This window comes from Cottoperca gobio, chromosome 7 (genome assembly GCF_900634415.1).
Source record: "Cottoperca gobio chromosome 7, fCotGob3.1, whole genome shotgun sequence".
Lineage (NCBI taxonomy): Eukaryota > Metazoa > Chordata > Actinopteri > Perciformes > Bovichtidae > Cottoperca > Cottoperca gobio.
The window spans coordinates 1,334,470-1,355,232 of record NC_041361.1 but is presented as its reverse complement, the minus strand read 5'-3'; the positions used below and the strand labels follow the sequence as shown (position 1 = coordinate 1,355,232).

General features: G+C 41.9%; 1 protein-coding gene across 1 annotated transcript in view; it reads left to right on the top strand.

Annotated features, from left to right (window-relative positions):
• The first annotated feature begins 8,065 nt into the window (after positions 1–8,065).
• The window catches only part of pdzd4 (PDZ domain containing 4), a 48,510-nt gene continuing 35,812 nt past the window's right edge, over positions 8,066–20,763 (top strand). Inside the window, exons 1-7 of the mRNA XM_029435882.1 lie at positions 8,066–8,080; positions 11,630–11,683; positions 13,697–13,799; positions 14,830–15,070; positions 15,167–15,251; positions 17,537–17,635; positions 18,103–18,165. Of these exons, the coding sequence (XP_029291742.1) occupies positions 8,066–8,080; positions 11,630–11,683; positions 13,697–13,799; positions 14,830–15,070; positions 15,167–15,251; positions 17,537–17,635; positions 18,103–18,165 (660 nt within the window). The remainder of the gene's footprint in view (positions 8,081–11,629; positions 11,684–13,696; positions 13,800–14,829; positions 15,071–15,166; positions 15,252–17,536; positions 17,636–18,102; positions 18,166–20,763) is intronic.

The window sequence follows — 20,763 nt, the reverse complement described above, 5'->3', positions numbered from 1 at the left end:
AAATCATGTTAATAAAAACTGTGTTTTCTGGATCATCTTGTCTGAAGAAGCAGCGAGAGAACAGAGGCTGCAGCCCCCAGATCCCTGCGCAGGATAAGATTACACTGCAGATGGTTGGATGAATTGTTTTACTAATGATAATAACCATCACCATCACCGCATTGCTTCCCTTGTCTGAGGTCATTTGTATTCACTGCTAACGGATCATATGATATATTTACAGTATAGTGTATAGGAAACACTATAAAAGGAGAAAATGTGTCCACAAACACGATCTCTAAATAAACATTTGCATGAGAATGAGACGCTGTCAGACTGCATTATCTGTAGCGGCAGTTCAGATCATCAGGGGGGAAATGATGGTTTGCATCACTGTTGTGTTTGCTGTGCAGTTATGAATCTTAAACACACAAGATGGAGGTAATCTGTGTGTTAATACTGTGATTTAAAACTTGGAGCGACACAGCATGTGCTACACTGTCGTCTTTCTGCAGATATAGTGTAATGCAGTGGAAGCATGTCCAGCAGGACATATGGAATATATATATATATATATTCCATATGTCCTGCTGGACATGCTTCCACTCCAGGTGGTAACATGTTGATACAAACCCCATGCTGCACTGCTGTGGTTTATGTGTGTGTGTGTGTCTGTTGGGATGCATCACTTTTGATGCACATTTTTTATTTTGTTTCGCATAAGAAAACGTGGACAATATATATATATATATATATATATATATATATATATATAAATATGATCTCTGTATAGCAGTGATACATGTTTATGACGTGTGGATTTACATAATAGGCACATGACTGAGATTACACATTGAATCAATGTGTTCTGTAATATCTGTCCCTGTGTGCCAGTGCCCATCTCATACAGCTGAAAGCTAATAATACGCAATTCAAATGATTTATATTCATATGTACATGCTTTGTTTGCTTTTCCAAGTAATGAAATGGTAATAACCTGAATGATGTTTTGGCCATGGGGGGGGGGGGGGGGGGGTGATGTTTCTGAATGACAAGCTGCATGTGCAGAGCTTAATCTGAATAATGTCAACGTTTGATGGACAGTCTTTCTTCCAGTTGGATTTTTGTATGCAAATATCTTTGGTTTTATTTTCCCATGTTAGGTTTTTTCCGCCCCCAGGATACTGTACAGTTGAAGAGGATGGGGTTTTTGAAACCCATTTAAAAATGACCTCAGTATCAACAGTTTTCACTGGAACTACTTTCTGCTGAAGAAATAGTCCCTATGTCTGTTGTTTATCCAGGTAACAGAGATTGTTTCTGGAAAGACAAAGTTGATATTTTTCCATGCTTTACAAATTAATTCCCACCTATCCCCATGTGTTTGGATAACAGCAGCACAGGCCGGTATCTCAAAACCATGATGCCTCAGCCTGCACCTAAAAACTAGGAAGCAATCTCCTGTTTGACATAGTAAAGATGGCAGCTGTGAGAAGGGTCACAGTTTTCAATCGGTGGCATTTACAAGCACAAGCTACAGCCAGCTCCAGGTTTTTACTGGAGAAAGCTGATTTCTTGGCCGGACATGTAACTGGGTCTCCAAAGGGCTCTCACATGTGAGTGTGTACATTAAAGCTGTGACAGCAGAGCAGGAGGCTGAAAGGAAAGTATTACACCTCGCGATGCTTGTTCATATTCAAGATAACTCCAAGTCAGACTAAAACTGAACTTTACACACAATGAATAAAAAGTGTAAATAAAAGTCCAAATAAGGTTTTTTAGTGGACCTACAGAGAGTTTGATACTCGTGACCAAACCAGTTTGCTGTTTGCACAATGCATGAAGATGGTTGTCCTCTACGGTCTGTGGTGTAGAGAACAAACAAACGACAGATACACAGGAACAGACGTTTATGTAGGAGTGAAATGTTTTTGGGTTACTGTTGCTTTGACAGAATAATCAGCAGAATCCTTGGAAGGTGAAATGTGTTTGGATTATGAATCATTATTAAGAGAGTTTTGAGGAAACACTGGAGGTTTCTTTCCAAAAGGTTTGAGATCAGAGGAGCTTCTAAAATATAAAACACAACAGCTGTGTTTCCCCTCTGTGTGAGAGCAGACGACTGTGTGCTGAGGTGTGTGTGTGTGTGTGTGTGTGCGTGTGTGTGTGTGTGTGTGTGCGTGTTCTTTGATGAGCCTGCAGATGTGCACACACACTCTTCGATAGTGTTTCTGACTGTTTTTCTCTTTTTTTATGGTGGCTTCATGTCGTCTTCAGTAGAAAACCTTCAAATCTTCAAAATCTATTTTCCGAACAAAGAGAAACCAGACTTGTTTACTGGGATACAGATGCAGTTATAATCCAGGTGATTTAAGAGTAAGAGCGTTGATTATAATTACTTTTGAGCGTAATGACTGATTGGACCAAGTGTTCTTGGCCAGTTTCTAATGACAGAAACACAGTTTTTGGTATTTAATGATTCTCGTTCTCCCGTCCCAGTTGGCTTTATTCCATTAAGAATATCAAAACTCGAGGCAGGATCGTCAGCAGGACACCTGGACAGGTTTCAGTGTGCCATTCAAGTATCCTGTATTTATCAAATAATCCAGTTCTGGCTTTTTTTAAATGTATTTTTGTTGTTTCTACAAAGAAAAAGGAGCGGTTTGACTTTTTTAAGGGATTTGTCCTCTATCTCCAAAGTTTTTTTGGTATTCGCTGACAAAACACTCTCACCCCAAGTCGCTGGGACATCACTGTGTGTTACATTACTGTGTGTTACCTCACTGTGTGTTACCTTACTGTGTGTTACATTACTGTGTGTTACATTACTGTGTGTTACCTCACTGTGTGTTACCTTACTGTGTGTTACATTACTGTGTGTTACATTACTGTGTGTTACCTTACTGTGTGTTACGTTACTGTGTGTTACATCACTGTGTGTTACATTACTGTGTGTAACCTACTGTGTGTTACGTTACTGTGTGTTACGTTACTGTGTTACATTACTGTGTGTTACCTTACTGTGTGTTACCTTACTGTGTGTTACGTTACTGTGTGTTACCTTACTGTGTGTTACGTTACTGTGTGTTACCTTACTGTGTGTTACATTACTGTGTGCTACATTACTGTGTGTTACATTACTGTGTGTTACATTACTGTGTGTTACATTACTGTGTGTTACATCACTGTGTGTTACATTACTGTGTGTTACATTACTGTGTGTTACGTTACTGTGTGTTACATTACTGTGTGTTACATTACTGTGTGTTACATCACTGTGTGTTACATTACTGTGTGTTACCTTACTGTGTGTTACATTACTGTGTGTTACATTACTGTGTGTTACATCACTGTGTGTTACATTACTGTGTGTTACCTTACTGTGTGTTACATTACTGTGTGTTACATTACTGTGTGTTACATTACTGTGTGTTACATTACTGTGTGTTACATTACTGTGTGTTACATTACTGTGTGTTACATTACTGTGTGTTACGTTACTGTGTGTTACATTACTGTGTGTTACATCACTGTGTGTTACATCACTGTGTGTTACCTTACTGTGTGTTACGTTACTGTGTGTTACATTACTGTGTGTTACATCACTGTGTGTTACCTTACTGTGTGTTACGTTACTGTGTGTTACATACTGTGTGTTACATTACTGTGTGTTACATTACTGTGTGTTACATCACTGTGTGTTACCTTACTGTGTGTTACATTACTGTGTGTTACATCACTGTGTGTTACATCACTGTGTTACCTTACTGTGTGTTACATCACTGTGTGTTACATTAATGTGTGTTACCTTACTGTGTGTTACATTACTGTGTGTTACATCACTGTGTGTTACATCACTGTGTGTTACATTACTGTGTGTTACCTTACTGTGTGTTACATTACTGTGTGTTACCTTACTGTGTGTTACATCACTGTGTGTTACATTACTGTGTGTTACCTTACTGTGTGTTACATTACTGTGTGTTACATCACTGTGTGTTACATCACTGTGTGTTACCTTACTGTGTGTTACGTTACTGTGTGTTACATTACTGTGTGTTACCTTACTGTGTGTTACATCACTGTGTGTTACATCACTGTGTGTTACCTTACTGTGTGTTACATCACTGTGTGTTACATCACTGTGTGTTACATTACTGTGTGTTACCTTACTGTGTGTTACGTTACTGTGTGTTACCTTACTGTGTGTTACGTTACTGTGTGTTACATCACTGTGTGTTACGTTACTGTGTGTTACCTTACGGTGTGTTACGTTACTGTGTGTTACCTTACGGTGTGTTACGTTACTGTGTGTTACCTTACTGTGTGTTACCTCACTGTGTGTTACCTCACTGTGTGTTACCTCACTGTGTGTTACATTACTGTGTGTTACATTACTGTGTGTTACGTTACGGTGTGTTACGTTACTGTGTGTTACCTCACTGTGTGTTACCTCACTGTGTGTTGCGTTACTGTGTGTTACGTTACGGTGCGTTACATTACACACAATGAATAGAGTCACTATTCCACAGGGGCTATCTGGTCTTTGTAGTTTTCTGTAATCTTCACACTAGCTCTCAGTCTCAATCCTCAGTTTGACTTCCATTAGACTCTGAAAGTCCAGAGGATTGAAAGAGGTGAGGGGTGAATGGAAGGAGAGAAATGGAGCCTGAAAGTAGAAACGTCTTTCTCGTGGCTGAGACTCCCACTTTCATCTTCTCTCTGGTGTTTTGCATTTTCACCCTCCCCCTTTTCTCCCATTTTTCCACCAGTTTCTTCGTCTGTGTTCAACCTTCCTCCCTTTCTCCCTCTGACTGCTCCCTGTCTCCTCCTTTAGCTCCCCCTCTCTCGGGTATGATTATAGTATCTCTTCCTTCCCCTCGGCCTGCTGGGAATGAAAAATTGATCCCTCGTCCCATCTCTTTTACCACAGTGTGTCTGTGTGTGTCTGTGTGTGTGTGTGTGTGTGTGTGTGTGTGTGTGTGTGTGTGTGTGTGTGTGTGTGTGTGTGAGTGTGTTTGTTCATCCACTGCATGGAATGTGTGAGTGAAAGAGATAAATGCCAGAGTAAAGCGAGTTGATGTGTAACCATTTGTGGAAGTGTGTGTGTGTGTGTGTGTGTGTGTGTGTGTGTGTGTGTGTGTGTGTGTGTGTGTGTGTGTGTGTTGGTAGATGTGGTGGAAGTGTGTGTTGATGGATTCAGTAAATAGTTAATGAGCAGGGAGTAGAGACGTGTTGAAGCCACAGGAGGTGATATTGATGGAGACTCCGTCATTGTGAACACATGGCGACAACAATACAGGACAATAAAAGTAAATCCCCATCAGCTCCATATGTTCATTTGTTGCACAGATCATACCAGTTTAAAGCTGCTGCAGCTTGACAGTCTTATTCAAAAACCCAGTGGGACTGTTTCTGTCATGCTTTTTACTCGTCAATACTTTTAATTTGAATCATTTTAATTGTAATTAGTTCTGCTGTTTACGAGACAAGTGTCATTTTGACCCCGGCAGTGAGTTGTTGGTCGATTGGTGCAACACATTGTTCCGGAGAGAAATATCTCAACATCTTTCTGAGTCCCGTGAAATATGATGCAGAAGTTCACGTTCCCCAGAGGATGAATCTCTGTGATCTCCTGACTTTTCATTTAGCACCATAAGCAGGTCAAAGTTTGGACTGAGTTCATGGAGCCATGATAACTATAACAACGTTAGCCCAGTGTTCCCAATGATTACAACCATATTAGACGATTCTGCAGCTCACAAGTTGCATCCAATGCCAACACATTGAGAAGTGTGTCCTTTCTATAATGAGGTGGAAGGTAATTGTGTTGGATTATTAGATGGACGTGGAGTCAGACTCACATTGTGCTTCCTGCAATCATTGCTTCTTTATTTAAAATTCAGCCACGATCTTTCACTAACGGTCACTATAGTCAATCTCAGTTCCCATGTAAAGATATTGTAGAAAGAAACTCTTGCTAGATTTTATGTTTAACATTAAAACATGTGTTGCAGAATATGGAAATGTCAGGGGTTGATTTCTTGAAAGTAAAACTAAGAGTCTACAGCCGTGCTAACTTTGACACAGCGGTGTTTAGAACAATGCATTTGAACATGTTGATGTTTATCAGGTACACCTTTTTACTTTAGCGTGTTAGCATGCTAACATCTGCTAACTAACAGTAAAAACAAGTAGGCTGAGGCTCATGGAAATGTCGTTAGTACTCTAGAAGAAAAGTTAAGGGGTTAGCAAAATCATTTTAATTAACCCTGACATACATGGAAATGGTTTCAGCCCAGTTTTCCGTCACCCGATAGGTTTCCGTTTTAAATAATGATGAATTCATGAATGTCCCTCCTATAGTAGTGAGCCATTTGACTTAAAACAACACATGTGAAACCCGTGGTGGTGCGAGAGGAAACGTCAAAAGATCACCAAAGTCAGGAGGATTCATCGTGTGTGATGGATGTCTGTACACAAGTTAATGGAAATCAATCGGATAATTGTCGGACTATTTGAGTCAGGACCATTTTTAGAGCCGCGCCGCTAGAGTTGTTCAAAATGGCATATTATCAAATTGTATTGCTCCCAGCGCTATAATAGGTAATAAAGAAAATGTTTACTGTGTCATTAACATCTGAGACACTTAAACCTCAGGATCTATGAATAATAAATCAATCCACTTGCAAAACTAGTCAATACTGACTGAAGTATTCTGGATTACAATGAAGGCACAGAGTGATAACACTGCTTTGTACCGGTCTGTATAACAATCGATATTCCACCAGTAATGAAGTCCCACCTCAAGCTTCAAAGATTTAAAAGGCAAATTGTTAACTAGCCTGTCGGTTCCTGCATGGCATCAAGCAGTTAGATGTGTTTTTTGGGAATTATTGAGTTTCTGTGCAGTTGAAAATGTTCAACAATCCATCTTGACTGAGATAAAACACAAAAGGCTCCTGATTTAGAAACATCCTGTGCAGCCAAACAGAAAGCTCCATTAGATGAAAGTCCACAGAAGAGAACAGTCAGCTCTTTCCTGCGTTCGGTTATTAATTTCACACTTCACTTAGCTGTGATTTCTGTCGGGCTAATGTGGCGGAGCCCAGTCGGGACTGTTATTGTTACCATCCCTGTAAGCACACATACACACCAGTATAATGAGCGGGAGCGCAGCAGGCAGCCGGGGAATGTTGTAATTATCATGCACAGAAAAAAACATTCATACTTAACTGCCAAATCCACACAGACAAACACAGACAATGATACTGGTGTTGTGAATATTCAAATCTGCCCGTCCATTAAAGCATCCACCTGCACACAGACAACCAACATAGAGTGGAAGGTTATTACCACCAATTCAAACTGAGATAAAGCTAGTTGTTAAATACGATGAGGAAAACTGAAATACGGATTCAATTGACACTGAAAGATTTTAAATATGTATTTTAAATAAAAGCAATGACTTGCGTTTAAGTTTAGTCCCACACACACAGACATTCACCAGTGGTTTAAAGTGCAGAAGATATTCTGTTGAGTTGCCTCTTTCTGTCTTCTAGGCGCTAGGTGCACATGTCTATGGTTTGTATTGTGAAAGGTAACAACAGAAGGAATGTAGCTGTAGTGCTCTGCTGTTGATGATGTGGGAGCAATAAAGAGTATGCTTACAGATTCTATGTTATTATATTATTACCTTCATAAGTATATGCAAGGTAATATTCGGTGGCAGATCGAGTTGCATAGTGAAAGCGAGGCTTCTAGGGAATCAACCTGAACTCCGATGATGTCATTGTTTAAAAGTCAACATTTACTTTATAATGTTAAGTTATAAAAAGTGTCTATTGCCACTTTAAGTGGCTGACAAACCAGGAAATGAAGGTGGCAATTCAGAGGTCTGGAACCAGGTGAAGGAGTTCTCCATGGAACCACACATTGAAGAATAAATATGTGTGTGTACACACACACACAAACACAAACCTCCCAGATATATTTGTTTTGTCAGGGGGGAAATTCCAAGCCAACCTACTTAATGGCAGATGAAACACAATCAGTGACCAGACCACAACAGGCCTGATGAATGAGGATGGCTATTGAGTGGGTATTGACTGGTGTATACACACATGTTCACAAACACACACACACACACACACACACACACACACACACACACACACACACACACACACACACACACACACACACACACACACACACCAGAGGCCATGTAATGCATAACAATCAGCTCTGAAACAAAGGCAGGGAGGAGGAGAGCTGTGTTACATAGAGCTTTGTGTCCATGTGCAACCATGCAAGTATTCATGAGTTGGTGTGTCTGTGTGTCTTACCTGGAAGTAGCAGGTTAGCGTGTGCACTCAGGGGCTCCTCCATGTATGTCTGCAGACATTAACTTTACAAGTGATGACTCCTGCATGCTTGACAATCTAATAATAAAGACAGTATTTTTATTATTACAGTCCTCACACACACACACACACACACACACACACACACACACACACACACACACACACACACACACACACACACTCATAAATAATTACCTCCATGTTCATTTGCAAGCAGGTGTTTCTTTTCATATTGCCCCCTGAGTGACGCCTGTACACGCGGTTGTGCTTACAGCTATATTACTTATGCTAATTGTGCGGCTGGCGACTCGGTGAATGTACGCTTGTTATGAGCTGTTGATTGAGGTGGGAATGAACCAGGGGTTAGACACGGCCCTGTAAATTAGCATCTGTTCTGCCCTTGAGGGAAAAACCAGGTGGGTTTCATTTGACGTGCCCCCTGTGTGCTCGTCACTTGGTAACATGGCACCGTACTCGAAGTCTAAGTGAGTGGAGAATTAATTTAAAAATTGATGGTGTGATTTAAAAAGCTGTAAATTTCATTTGTTGGGCTGAAATTACCTCCTTCCCAGGGTAGAGGGAACTCATGTCATCAAAAGATCTGTCAAACCCAAGTCATGAAAGCTTTAAAAATGACCATCTTGTGTAAGTTTTTATGATGTTCGGACATGGAACGATTCTTTTTGATGATGGAAGTCTGAATATGTATTGGTAGGTTGGTAGTATGATGTCCCCTGGACGTCTTCATCTTTTACATCAAGGACCTCAATAGGACATTTTCTGACATAGGGCATCATCCTTGACATTTATTTATTTATATTAGATTAATTGTCAACTAAACAAAAAATTATATATACACATTCTGATTTATTTATTGATATATTAACACAAAGGTGCAGACAGACAGGACAGTCATACAAAGATTAATTAGAACACAAGTCTTAAAAATGATCATTTAAAAACCTGAGTTTAAGAGCAAAGTCCCTCAGACGCGCTCTCCAGATTTCTTAAAAGTAATCCGCTGGGGATATCAGGATTGTTATCTTGATTTGTTATCTGCACAGCATCTCAGCAGACGGCAGAGGAAGAGTTTTCGAGTAAAAATAAATGTATGCTGTACTGTCACTGAAGTCACTGTAGAAATTGCTAGAGTAGTGTGTAGTGTGCAGTGTGTAGTGTATAGTGTGCTGCGTGTAGTGTGCAGTATGCAGTGTGCAGTGTGTAGTGTGTAGTGTGCTGCGTGTAGTGTGCAGTATGCAGTGTGCAGTGTGTAGTGTGTAGTGTGCTGCGTGTAGTGTGCAGTATGCAGTGTGCAGTGTGTAGTGTGTAGTGTGCTGCGTGTAGTGTGCAGTATGCAGTGTGCAGTGTGCAGTATGCAGTGTGCAGTGTGTAGTGTATAGTGTGCTGCGTGTAGTGTGCAGTATGTAGTGTGCAGTGTGTAGTGTGTAGTGTGCTGCGTGTAGTGTGCAGTATGCAGTGTGCAGTGTGCAGTGTGCAGTGTATAGTGTGCAGTGTGCAGTGTATAGTGTGCAGTGTGCAGTGTGCAGTGTATAGTGTGCAGTGTGCAGTGTGCAGTGTGCAGTGTGCAGTATGTAGTGTGCAGTGTATAGTGTGCAGTGTGCAGTGTATAGTGTGCAGTGTGCAGTGTGCAGTGTGCAGTGTGCAGTGTATAGTGTGCAGTGTATAGTGTGCAGTGTGCAGTGTGCAGTGTGCAGTGTGCAGTATGCAGTGTGCAGTTTATAGTGTATAGTGTGCAGTGTGCAGTGTGCAGTGTGCAGTGTGCAGTGTATAGTGTGCAGTGTATAGTGTGCAGTGTGCAGTGTATAGTGTGCAGTGTGCAGTGTGCAGTGTGCAGCGTGCAGTGTGTAGTGTGTAGTGTGCAGTGTGTAGTGTGCAGTATGCAGTGTGGAGTGTGTAGTGTGCAGTGTGCAGTGTGCAGTGTGCAGTGTGTAGTGTGCAGTATGCAGTGTGCAGTGTGTAATGTGTAGATTGCAGTGTGCAGTGTGTAGTGTGCAGTGTGCAGTGTGCAGTATGCAGTATGTAATGTGTAGATTGCAGTGTGCAGTGTGTAGTGTGCAGTATGCAGTATGCAATGTGTAGTGTGCAGTGTGTAGCGTGCAGTATGCAGTATGTAATGTGTAGATTGCAGTGTGCAGTGTGCAGTATGCAGTATGCAATGTGTAGTGTGCAGTGTGCAGCGTGCAGTATGCAGTGTGCAATGTGTAGCGTGCAGTATGCAGTATGTAATGTGTAGATTGCAGTGTGCAGCGTGCAGTATGCAGTGTGCAGTGTGTAGTGTGCAGTGTGCAGTGTGCAGAGTGTAGTGTGCAGTGTGTAGTGTGCAGTGTGAAGCGTGCAGCGTGCAGTGTGCAGTGTGCAGTGTGTAGTGTGTAGTGTGCAGTATGCAGTATGCAATGTGTAGTGTGCAGTGTGCAGCGTGCAGTGTGTAGTGTGCAGTATGCAATGTGTAGTGTGCAGTGTGCAGTGTGCAGCGTGCAGTGTGTAGTGTGCAGTATGCAGTATGCAATGTGTAGTGTGCAGTGTGCAGCGTGCAGTGTGCAGTATGCAGTATGCAATGTGTAGTGTGCAGTGTGCAGCGTGCAGTGTGTAGTGTGCAGTATGCAGTGTGCAGTATGCAGTGTATAGTGTGCAGTGTATAGTGTGCAGTGTGTAGTGTGCAGTATGCAGTGTGCAGTGTGCAGTGTATAGTGTGCAGTATGCAGTGTGCAGTGTGCAGTGTATAGTGTGCAGTGTGCAGTGTGCAGGTAGTGTGCAGTGTGCAGTGTGCAGTGTATAGTGTGCAGTGTGCAGTGTGCAGTGTATAGTGTGCAGTGTGCAGTGTATAGTGTGCAGTGTATAGTGTGCAGTGTGCAGTGTGCAGTGTATAGTGTGCAGTGTGCAGTGTGCAGTGTGCAGTGTATAGTGTGCAGTGTGCAGTGTGCAGTGTATAGTGTGCAGTGTGCAGTGTGCAGTATGCAGTGTGCAGTGTGTAGTGACCATGGCGGAGTGGAGCCTTTAAAAACACACCTTTTCTACTAAATTACAACCAAAACAACCAACAATATCAGAAATTATTCTAGAAATAAGGTAGAGACCTCCACACACCAGCATTACGATGTACTATAATAACTACGCTCATTGCCACAATAGAACAAATACAAAAATACATCTTGTTTCTTGGTTTCATCAGTTTCCCTTCTCCTTGATGTGATACTCTTCTCGACTCTCTGACTCTCCTGCCTGCTAACACCGTCCATCTCTGTCTCCCTCCCTCTCATTAGCAGAAAGGCTGGAGTGACTCCCTGCGGCCGATGGACAGACATGGAAGTGTAAAGGTAGGACACACTCAGATGTTGCCATCCATCAGATCTCAGTGATCCTCCTCCACGACTCTCGTGTCCTACATCCCTCCGCCCGCCTCCTATCAGTCATCTTTAATAAGGCTCCTCTCCCATAAACCTGACGATAGATAGAGAATATTTCCTCCCAGCCTGTCACCTATACAGCTCTTAATCATTCATTTATGTGAGGAAGTGTGCAAAGTCTTTTCGAGCACTTGGTTCTCTTTTACATAACATCTACATTTTAAGCTTGCTCTGTGTGCTTGATGCTCTCCGGAGTTGCTTCATGACTAAAGACGAGACATCGAGGCAGAAACAGAGATTTTCGGCTGTTTTGCTTCTATAACGTGTCTAGAAAACATAGAAAACATCCAAATACACATTCAGGTTTTTATTACACTAACTTTTGTTAACCCTAACCCATGTTACATTTTTTGTTTTATAAAATGTAAACAAATTAACACATATTTAATAGGATAATGTGTATATTTTAAAGAAAACATAATCGTCTTAATGTAAATAATGAACTGGGGAAATTTCATGGTGATATCTGTTAGTCAATGTTCCTCTCTTCTCCTGGGGGTCCCCCTTAAGTATATCACACCTCAGTCCACGTTTATACTTCTCTACCTTCTCCACTTTGCTGTTCCCGGAAAGACTCATTCCCTCTTAGAGGAGCAGAAGGATTTTTATCATATCACATAATCGTCACCAGCAGCCACGTCTGTTGTTGTTGACCTTCGGAAACAACAGGAAAGAAAATAACTGAATCAACAGAAACTGTAAAATTACAATTATGTATATGTTTTCAGCTTCCCAGCTCAGGTGTCGATTGTTATGTAATGAGCAACTAGACTCTGAGCTTTCACTCCTCACGAGGAAGCACCGAGCTCAGCACAGCAGGAAACAGAGGGAGAAAATAACGGGACCATAGATGTGGATGAGTTAACACAGAGCACATTATGGCTCTTACAACAGGGTGACTAAGCAAAGGACGATAAAGAGGCTGCTTCGGTTTAAATACCAGAAAAAAAAAGTGAATTTATGATTTATCGAGACCACAGATGCTGAATTATGCAGCGATACCTTGATACATTATTATTCAGCCTTTGACCTTGAATTGTTTTTTCTCTGTTCTATCTTCAGTTTTTCAATCATACTCCTCAGATGCCCGTTTTCTGAACTCTGCTTTGAATCATTAAACATCTTTTTTGTTCTACAGATGCATTATTCCTTATGCTTTTAGTCCTCCTCTGTCAGTATCATCTGGCTGCAGGAAACACTGCAAAGCTCATCCAGAACAACCTAGTCAATATGTCATGTGCATTTCCTTCTTCGTAAAACATCTGCAAAGCCTTAAAAAGGTATTTTAAATCTAGCATTGTTAAGTCCATGTTAACCAGCTGAGAGCCTTCTCCTTTGCTCCCTAACGGATCCTTGAAATCCTTGAAAGTTTCAACAAAAATCCCACTGTGAGAAGTGAAGCCAGCGGAAAGAGCCTTAAACCTGCATTCTTTCTAATGGCCAGCAGGGGGCAGAAAGATGAAAAGAAGTCTGATTCTATAGAAGTCTATGAGAAAATGACACCACTTCTCACTTGATTTAGTATCTCAGTAAATGAGTTCATGGTCTGTGATTGACAGGTCGTTACCATGGTGTTGTCCTTGTTTCACAGTTTTCAGTTCCCGAAAGTTAATTTGAACATTTTGATTTCTTAAGATGTCGTTCGGTTGTACTTTGCTCCATCCTCTCGTGTCACTTCTGGTTACAAAAAAAACAAGATGGCGACGGCCAAAATGGCAAACTCAAGGCTTCAAAACACTCGTCCACAAACTAATGGTCGACGTCACTGTGACTACGTCCACTTATCATATACAGTCTGTGCTGGTGAAGCCTGCATTTAGTCACGATCTTTGCTTATTTCATTTCTCCATATAAATGATATACATTTTTTATTTACTCATTGCTCGTGTATAAATCTACCTTCACTGGGAATCTTCTCTACAGGTCAGAGGACGGAGGCCCTCTCAGCTCCCAATAGACAAACCACAAAATTCCCAGGAGCCTTTGCAACAACCTGGGTCGGTTCGCAAGAGTCACAGGAGGAAAGGTAGACCACGCCCCGCTGACAAACATCAGACGCATGCATGAGCACACATTTGATCATTTAATCAGAGCTTTTACCTTCTTTCTGTTCTGCTCTCTTTGAAGTTTGAGCTGCTGTCAGACGGGAATCCTCTTTTTCCTGTCTTGTCTTTTTTCATCTCATCTTTTTATATCATCTCTCTTTATTACTTCTAACACAAACCTCGCTTTATCCCCTTTCTTGTCTTTCCCACGTTTTTGCCTCATTACCTCTCGTCTAATATCTTCTTCGGATTTCTCTTCGTCCCGTTTAGTTTCAGCTGATGTTTCTCTTCATTGTCACATCTTTTCATCTTTCATCTTTTTCCCTCATATCTCCTGACTTCTCCTCTCATCTTCTTAAATATCAAATAATTGTGGTTTCACTTGACTTTTACCGTCTCTTGTGATGTAACTGCAGCATCTTATTATCACTTCACCATTCTTGTCCTTCATGTATTCAAGCAGCTGACAAGATACAAACACAAACATACAACATGTCGTATTAATATATTCTTGATGGTTTATTTCCACTAATGCAGCAGCTTTTATTTTACTATGTTTATTGTTATGCACCAAAATTCCTGTCTGTGAAAACCTTTTTGGTAATAAACATGTTTCTGGTCCTCTTCCTCCTCCTCCTCCTTCTCCTCCTCTTCCTCATTTCTCCTTCCTCCTCCTCTTCCTCCTCCTCCTTCTTTCTCCTTCCTCCTCCTCTTCCTCCTCCTCCTTCTTCCTCCTTCTTCTCCTCCTCCTCTTCCTCCTCTTCCTCCTCCTTTTCCTCCTCCTTTCTCCTTCGTCCTCTTCGTCCTCTTCCTCCTCCTCCTCCTTCTTCTCCTCTTCCTCCTTCTTCTTATTCTTCCTCCTCCTCCTCCTCCTCCTCCTTCTTCCTCCGCCACATCTTCCTCCTTCTTCTTCTTCCTCCTCCTCCTGTTCCTCCTCCTCCTCCGCCACATCTTCCTCCTTCTTCTTCTTCCTCCTCCTCCTGTTCCTCCTTCTCCTTCTCCTCCTCTCAGGTACGTTAGTGTGCAGCAGTAATGGGACCGGCAGCAGCTCCATCTACTCTGTTGCCATGGTGGCGATCCCCGACTGCGTTGACAACGGCACGCAGACGGACATCAGCTTCCAGAACATTGTACCGCAGGGGAAGAGCAGAGGCCACCACCACCACCGGGGAGGCGGCTTCTCCTCCCCTCCACCCCCTCCACCCTCCCCTCCAGCCCCTCACCTCAGGGCACCGTATGGGATCAATGAGTTGTATGTCCTGACCTGTTGTCCAGAATAATGACACGTCTATGAAAACTCAATAACGTTAGGTATGATGGGGATTGATTTTTCTGTCGCTCCCTCCAGCTGTGTGTTTGAGTACAACGACCCCGATGACTACTTTGACGTCTCCAACCACGAGGTGGACAGACAGGACGACCTGGAGTATGAGGTGAGAACTCTGCTGCTGCGGTGACACAAACCAAAGTGTCACTAATTCATTCAGGGGGGCTGATAACCTTTTTCTCAAGCACCGAGCCCCTTGTAATGAGCCTAAAAGCCTCAAGCCCCCCCACCCCACAGAAACTACTATTATCCCAGCTGCACTCCATGACAAGTGCATGTACAAAGTCATTCAGACTGATGAATTCATCTGGAGTATGAACTAAGCAGGTCAGCCAGCTGTGAAGAGGAAAGGCCCCTTCTTCCTTGTTTGATTTCTCACTCATATCATGTGATGGCAAGACAGGGAGACGCAATTCAATATATTATATATATAAATCCAAAACACGGCAAAATCAGGATGCTTGAAAACGCTCTATTCATTTGATGGAGCAGATGTTTGGATCAATACAGCTGTGCACACTGGATCGATCTAACTGAGACCCAAAGCTTCCTTTTCAGATGTATTTTCTGACTCTGATTCGCACCCTGGACTTGCTGGCTCCTTCTCCATGGCAACGGCTGCCAAAGCTCATGGGTATTTAGACCGTCACGCCTGAGTGACAGGTGATATGATTTCTCAGAAGCGAAGTTGAAATAATCCAAACCGAAGCGAATAACATAAACTACAGTGTAAGGTTGTTACATTGTCCGGCTGATGTGTGTGTTTCTCTGTTAACATTGAGGATGTCGTTTGGACACAGACATCACATCACATCTTTGTTACATTAAGAAATATCACATTTTAATAAGATAAATATAAACGGACGAGGCACAGACTACACAGTTCACACTTTTTCTTTGTGGGTAAAAATGGTTCCTTTCTTTCTTTAACTATTATCCGACTTGTTCACAGTTGGTAATATCCCACATATATATTCATACCCAACATCTGTTTCATGGTAAATCAGCACATACATATCCCAGTGCGGCTTTCTTAACATTTAAAACGTTGGGGCAATAATATCAGGATATTGGGACAGTTTCAGCAAAAGTGCTAAAAAGTATTTAACGTTAAAAGTTACAAACTGAACCTTTAAGACTCTTTTTATTTTATCTCAGTGTCTTTTGTAAAAGTTTTATCGTCTTTCTTTCTGGATTGAAATCAGATTGTTTTCCTTCCACTACACAGAAGTAACAACGCTCTATGATGAAGATCAATGACAGCATCACTTTCAGGCCTTTTTAAACTTTTCACAGTTTAGTTATCGTTGCCTTGTTTAATGTCAACTCAGCACTGTTACTGTTTCTTATAAGACAATACTTTGAGTTAGGAAAGAAGGAAGAGAGGCGGGTAGAGGTTCGGGTGGAAGAGGGGAAGAGAGTGAAGTAAAAAATGAAGGGAAAGTTAGACATATAGTGGTAAGAAGTGGAAAGAAAAAAGTGTGATTGTGAAGGAGGAGTGACAAAGGAAAGGAAGGAAGAGATACACAATTAAGTGTAGAAATGAATGAAGAGGTAAAACAGAAAAGGAGGCAGGATGAGAGGACAAAGGGGAAGAACAAGTGAAGAAGGAAAGAAGGATGAAGGACAAAGATCTGAAATGAGACCAGGCGGACGGAAAAGAGAAACACAAACATTTCTGCTTGTACTGCAAAACCATCCACAGCCTTCAGAAATGTTACTGTAACAAATTGACTTCTAAAAACTGTCGTGTTTGGTGCAGATAATCACGATGAGTGATGTTCGGACTGGTCTCAACCTTCAAAAAGAAGCTGTTAGTTCAGTCCACACACACCTAACGGACCACTGTGTTTAGCTGAATGGCATTTTCTCTCTTTCTTCTCCAGTGGTTCACTGCTTTTTGAGGCAAAATGCCAGTTTGGTCATTACAGAAGTCAGTAAAGTGAAAACATTATTGTTCTTTCCCGCTCATAGACCAAACAGACTTCCTGTTCTCCCTAAATCGCGTCCTCCTCTACCTTTTGTAAGTGATGTTCAATCTTCCCTCTGCTCTCTCTCTCCACCATCATTACATCCTCTTATTGCTTCCTAATGTCCTACTCTCTTTTATTCCTTGGATTTCCTCCTTAAATCACCTACTTTCCTCTGTCGATGCCCTCCAGCTAAAACAGATCTGGTGGTTGCTGCTACGGTGATGATCGTAGCTGATCTTTTGTAGTCTCAGCTGATCACTGCGGGTCTAAGATCTCTGACTTCTTTAGACAGTCTTTGTTCTAAAGTTTAGGACCTCTAGAATATCTAAACCTACAAAGAAACCCACCAGAAGACCTGCGCTGTCCTTCATCAACCAGTTCAGACCATTAATCCTTCTGTCTTCCCCTCTTCCTCCAGGAGGTGGAGCTGTACAAATCCAGCCAGCAGGAGAAGCTGGGTCTGACAGTCTGCTACAGGACGGACGACGAGGAGGATCTTGGGATTTATGTTGGAGAGGTGACTCACCTACTCTCCATCCCTTCATTCTGCTCCTCAGAGTTTATTCACTCATGCAGTTAACCTCCAACTCATTTAGCTTTTCAATCATTTATTTGGAAAACAATGTGTGAATGACACATTAATACAGCTCATAAAGGTGAGCTTACTCCATTTCTTTTTTATACATATATTATATATATATATATATATATACTTATATACATATGTATATATATATATATATATATATATATATATATATATATATATATATATATATATATATATTACATTAATCCCTTTATTCATTATTTATCCTTTGAATCATTGATCCAACCATTTACTCTCCTTTTATTCAGCCGGCTCATACCGATTCATTCAGTCATTATTAATTTACCTGTTTCTTAATCCATGAGGTCATTTATTCATCCATCTATTTCCTAAGTGCTTTGTTTATCTTTTTTGCTCTCCTACTTTAACTTTAGGTTAATCCAAACAGCATAGCGGCCAAGAATGGACGCATCAGAGAGGGCGACAGAATCCTACAGGTACACAGACACAAACACAGATCTGGACATTTGACTGCACAAAACTTATTTTGCATCAAAAAACCCTTAAAAATTAACATTTCACTCAAATGTTAAAGGGTTCTTTACTTAAGCATCGCACTTGAATGAGGGTTGGGTTAGAGAAACATTTCTCACTCTATGGCAATTCAATTAAAAAATAAGACTGTATTGTTCAAACTAACATAACAAAATTAACTTTTAGACTCAACATTATCATAATTGTTTTTATATAGCATGGTTGTTAAAAGTGTCTGGAGAGACTTAGTGTAACTTGTGTTGTAGATAAAAACTAAATCTCCATTCTCTTTCTCGTCTTTGAGTCAAATGCTTCCACTTTGACATTTAAACTCATGCTGCCCACAGCTTCAACCCTTTTGACTTTAATGACCATGACTTCTGCTTGTAGCTGCAGCCTCAGGACAAACTGTAGGCATTTCTAAATTACCACAATTAATTTAAGCCACCGAATGATGACATGAAAAGAAATCTCTGCGTTCATGAATATTAAATGTTGACCTTCAGGGTAAATGAAAGTATATTTTCTGCAGACTGAAAATACAAACTTGTCCTCTGCTAAATGAACCGGCCCTGTGTGGGTTAGAAATACTTTCAATCAAACTATGTATATGTATAGCTGCAACCCCTGGGACACTCTCGTCCAATCAAAGAGAGCTGTCAGCAGCCCAGTTACTGATGTCCTAAAAATAGACATAGAGAGAGACATGGAGGGGGGGGGGCAACATGTCACCCTGTGTTACCACCACACTGTTCAGCAGTTTGTCAGACAATAGAAACCACCAAAAATAAGCTCATCTAATGCCTCAATTATCCAGTCCATGTCCACACAAAGCCTCCATGACGAGAGCGAGGGTGAGACGCTGTACTGCAGGTGCGATGCTGTAGGTGAGACGCTGTCCTGTAGGTGAGACACTGTACTGTAAGTGAGATACTGTACTGTAGGTGAGACACTGTAGCTGAGACACTGTAGGTGAGACACTGTACTGTAGGTGAGACACTGTAGGTGAGACACTGTACTGTAGGTGAGATGCTGTACTGTAGGTGAGACACTGTACTGTAGGTGAGACACTGTAGGTGAGACGATGTACTGTAGGAGAGACACTGTAGGTGAGAAACTGTACTGTAGGTGAGACACTGTACTGTAGGTGAGCTACTGTACTGTAGGTGAGATGCTGTACTGTAGGTGAGACACTGTACTGTAGGTGAGACACTGTAGGTGAGACGATGTACTGTAGGAGAGACACTGTAGGTGAGAAACTGTACTGTAGGTGAGACACTGTACTGTAGGTGAGCTACTGTACTGTAGGTGAGCTACTGTACTGTAGGTGAGACACTGTACTGTAGGTGAGCTACTGTACTGTAGGTGAGAAACTGTAGCTGAGACACTGTACTGTAGGTGAGAAACTGTATGTGAGACACTGTACTGTAGGTGAGACACTGTAGGTGAGACACTGTACTGTATGTGAGACACTGTACTGTAGGTGAGACGCTGTACTGCTGATGAGACGCTGTACTGTAGGTGAGACGCTGTACTGTAGGTGAGACGCTGCAGGTGAGACGCTGTAGGTGAGACGCTGCAGGTGAGACGCTGTACTGTAGGTGAGACGCTGTAGGTGAGACGCTGTACTGTAGGTGAGACACTCTACTGTAGCTGAGACGCTGTACTGTAGGTGAGATACTGTACTGAATGTGAGACGCTGTACTGTAGGTGAGACACTGTACTGTAGGTGAAATACTGTACTGTAGGTGAGACACTGTACTGTAGGTGAGACACTGTACTGTAGGTGAGACACTGTACTGTAGGTGAGCCACTGTGCTGTAGGTGAGACACTGTACTGTAGGTGAGACACTGTACTGTAGGTGAGACACTGTACTGTAGGTGAGACACTGTACTGTAAGTGAGACACTGTACTGTAGGTGAGACGCTGTACTGTAGGTGAGACACTGTACTGTATGTGAGATACTGTACTGTAGGTGAGACGCTGTACTGTAGGTGAGACACTGTACTGTAAGTGAGACACTGTACTGTAGGTGAGACGCTGTACTATAGGTGAGACACTGTACTGTATGTGAGACACTGTACTGTAGGTGAGACACTGTACTGTAAGTGAGATACTGTACTGTAGGTGAGACGCTGTACTGTAGGTGAGACACTGTACTGTATGTGAGATACTGTACTGTAGGTGAGACACTGTACTGTAGGTGAGACACTGTACTGTAGGTGAGACACTGTACTGTATGTGAGATACTGTACTGTAGGTGAGACACTGTACTGTAGGTGAGACACTGTACTGTAGGTGAGACACTGTACTGTAGGTGAGCTACTGTACTGTAGGTGAGATGCTGTACTGTAGGTGAGACACTGTACTGTAGGTGAGACACTGTAGGTGAGACGATGTACTGTAGGAGAGACACTGTAGGTGAGAAACTGTACTGTAGGTGAGACACTGTACTGTAGGTGAGCTACTGTACTGTAGGTGAGCTACTGTACTGTAGGTGAGACACTGTACTGTAGGTGAGCTACTGTACTGTAGGTGAGAAACTGTAGCTGAGACACTG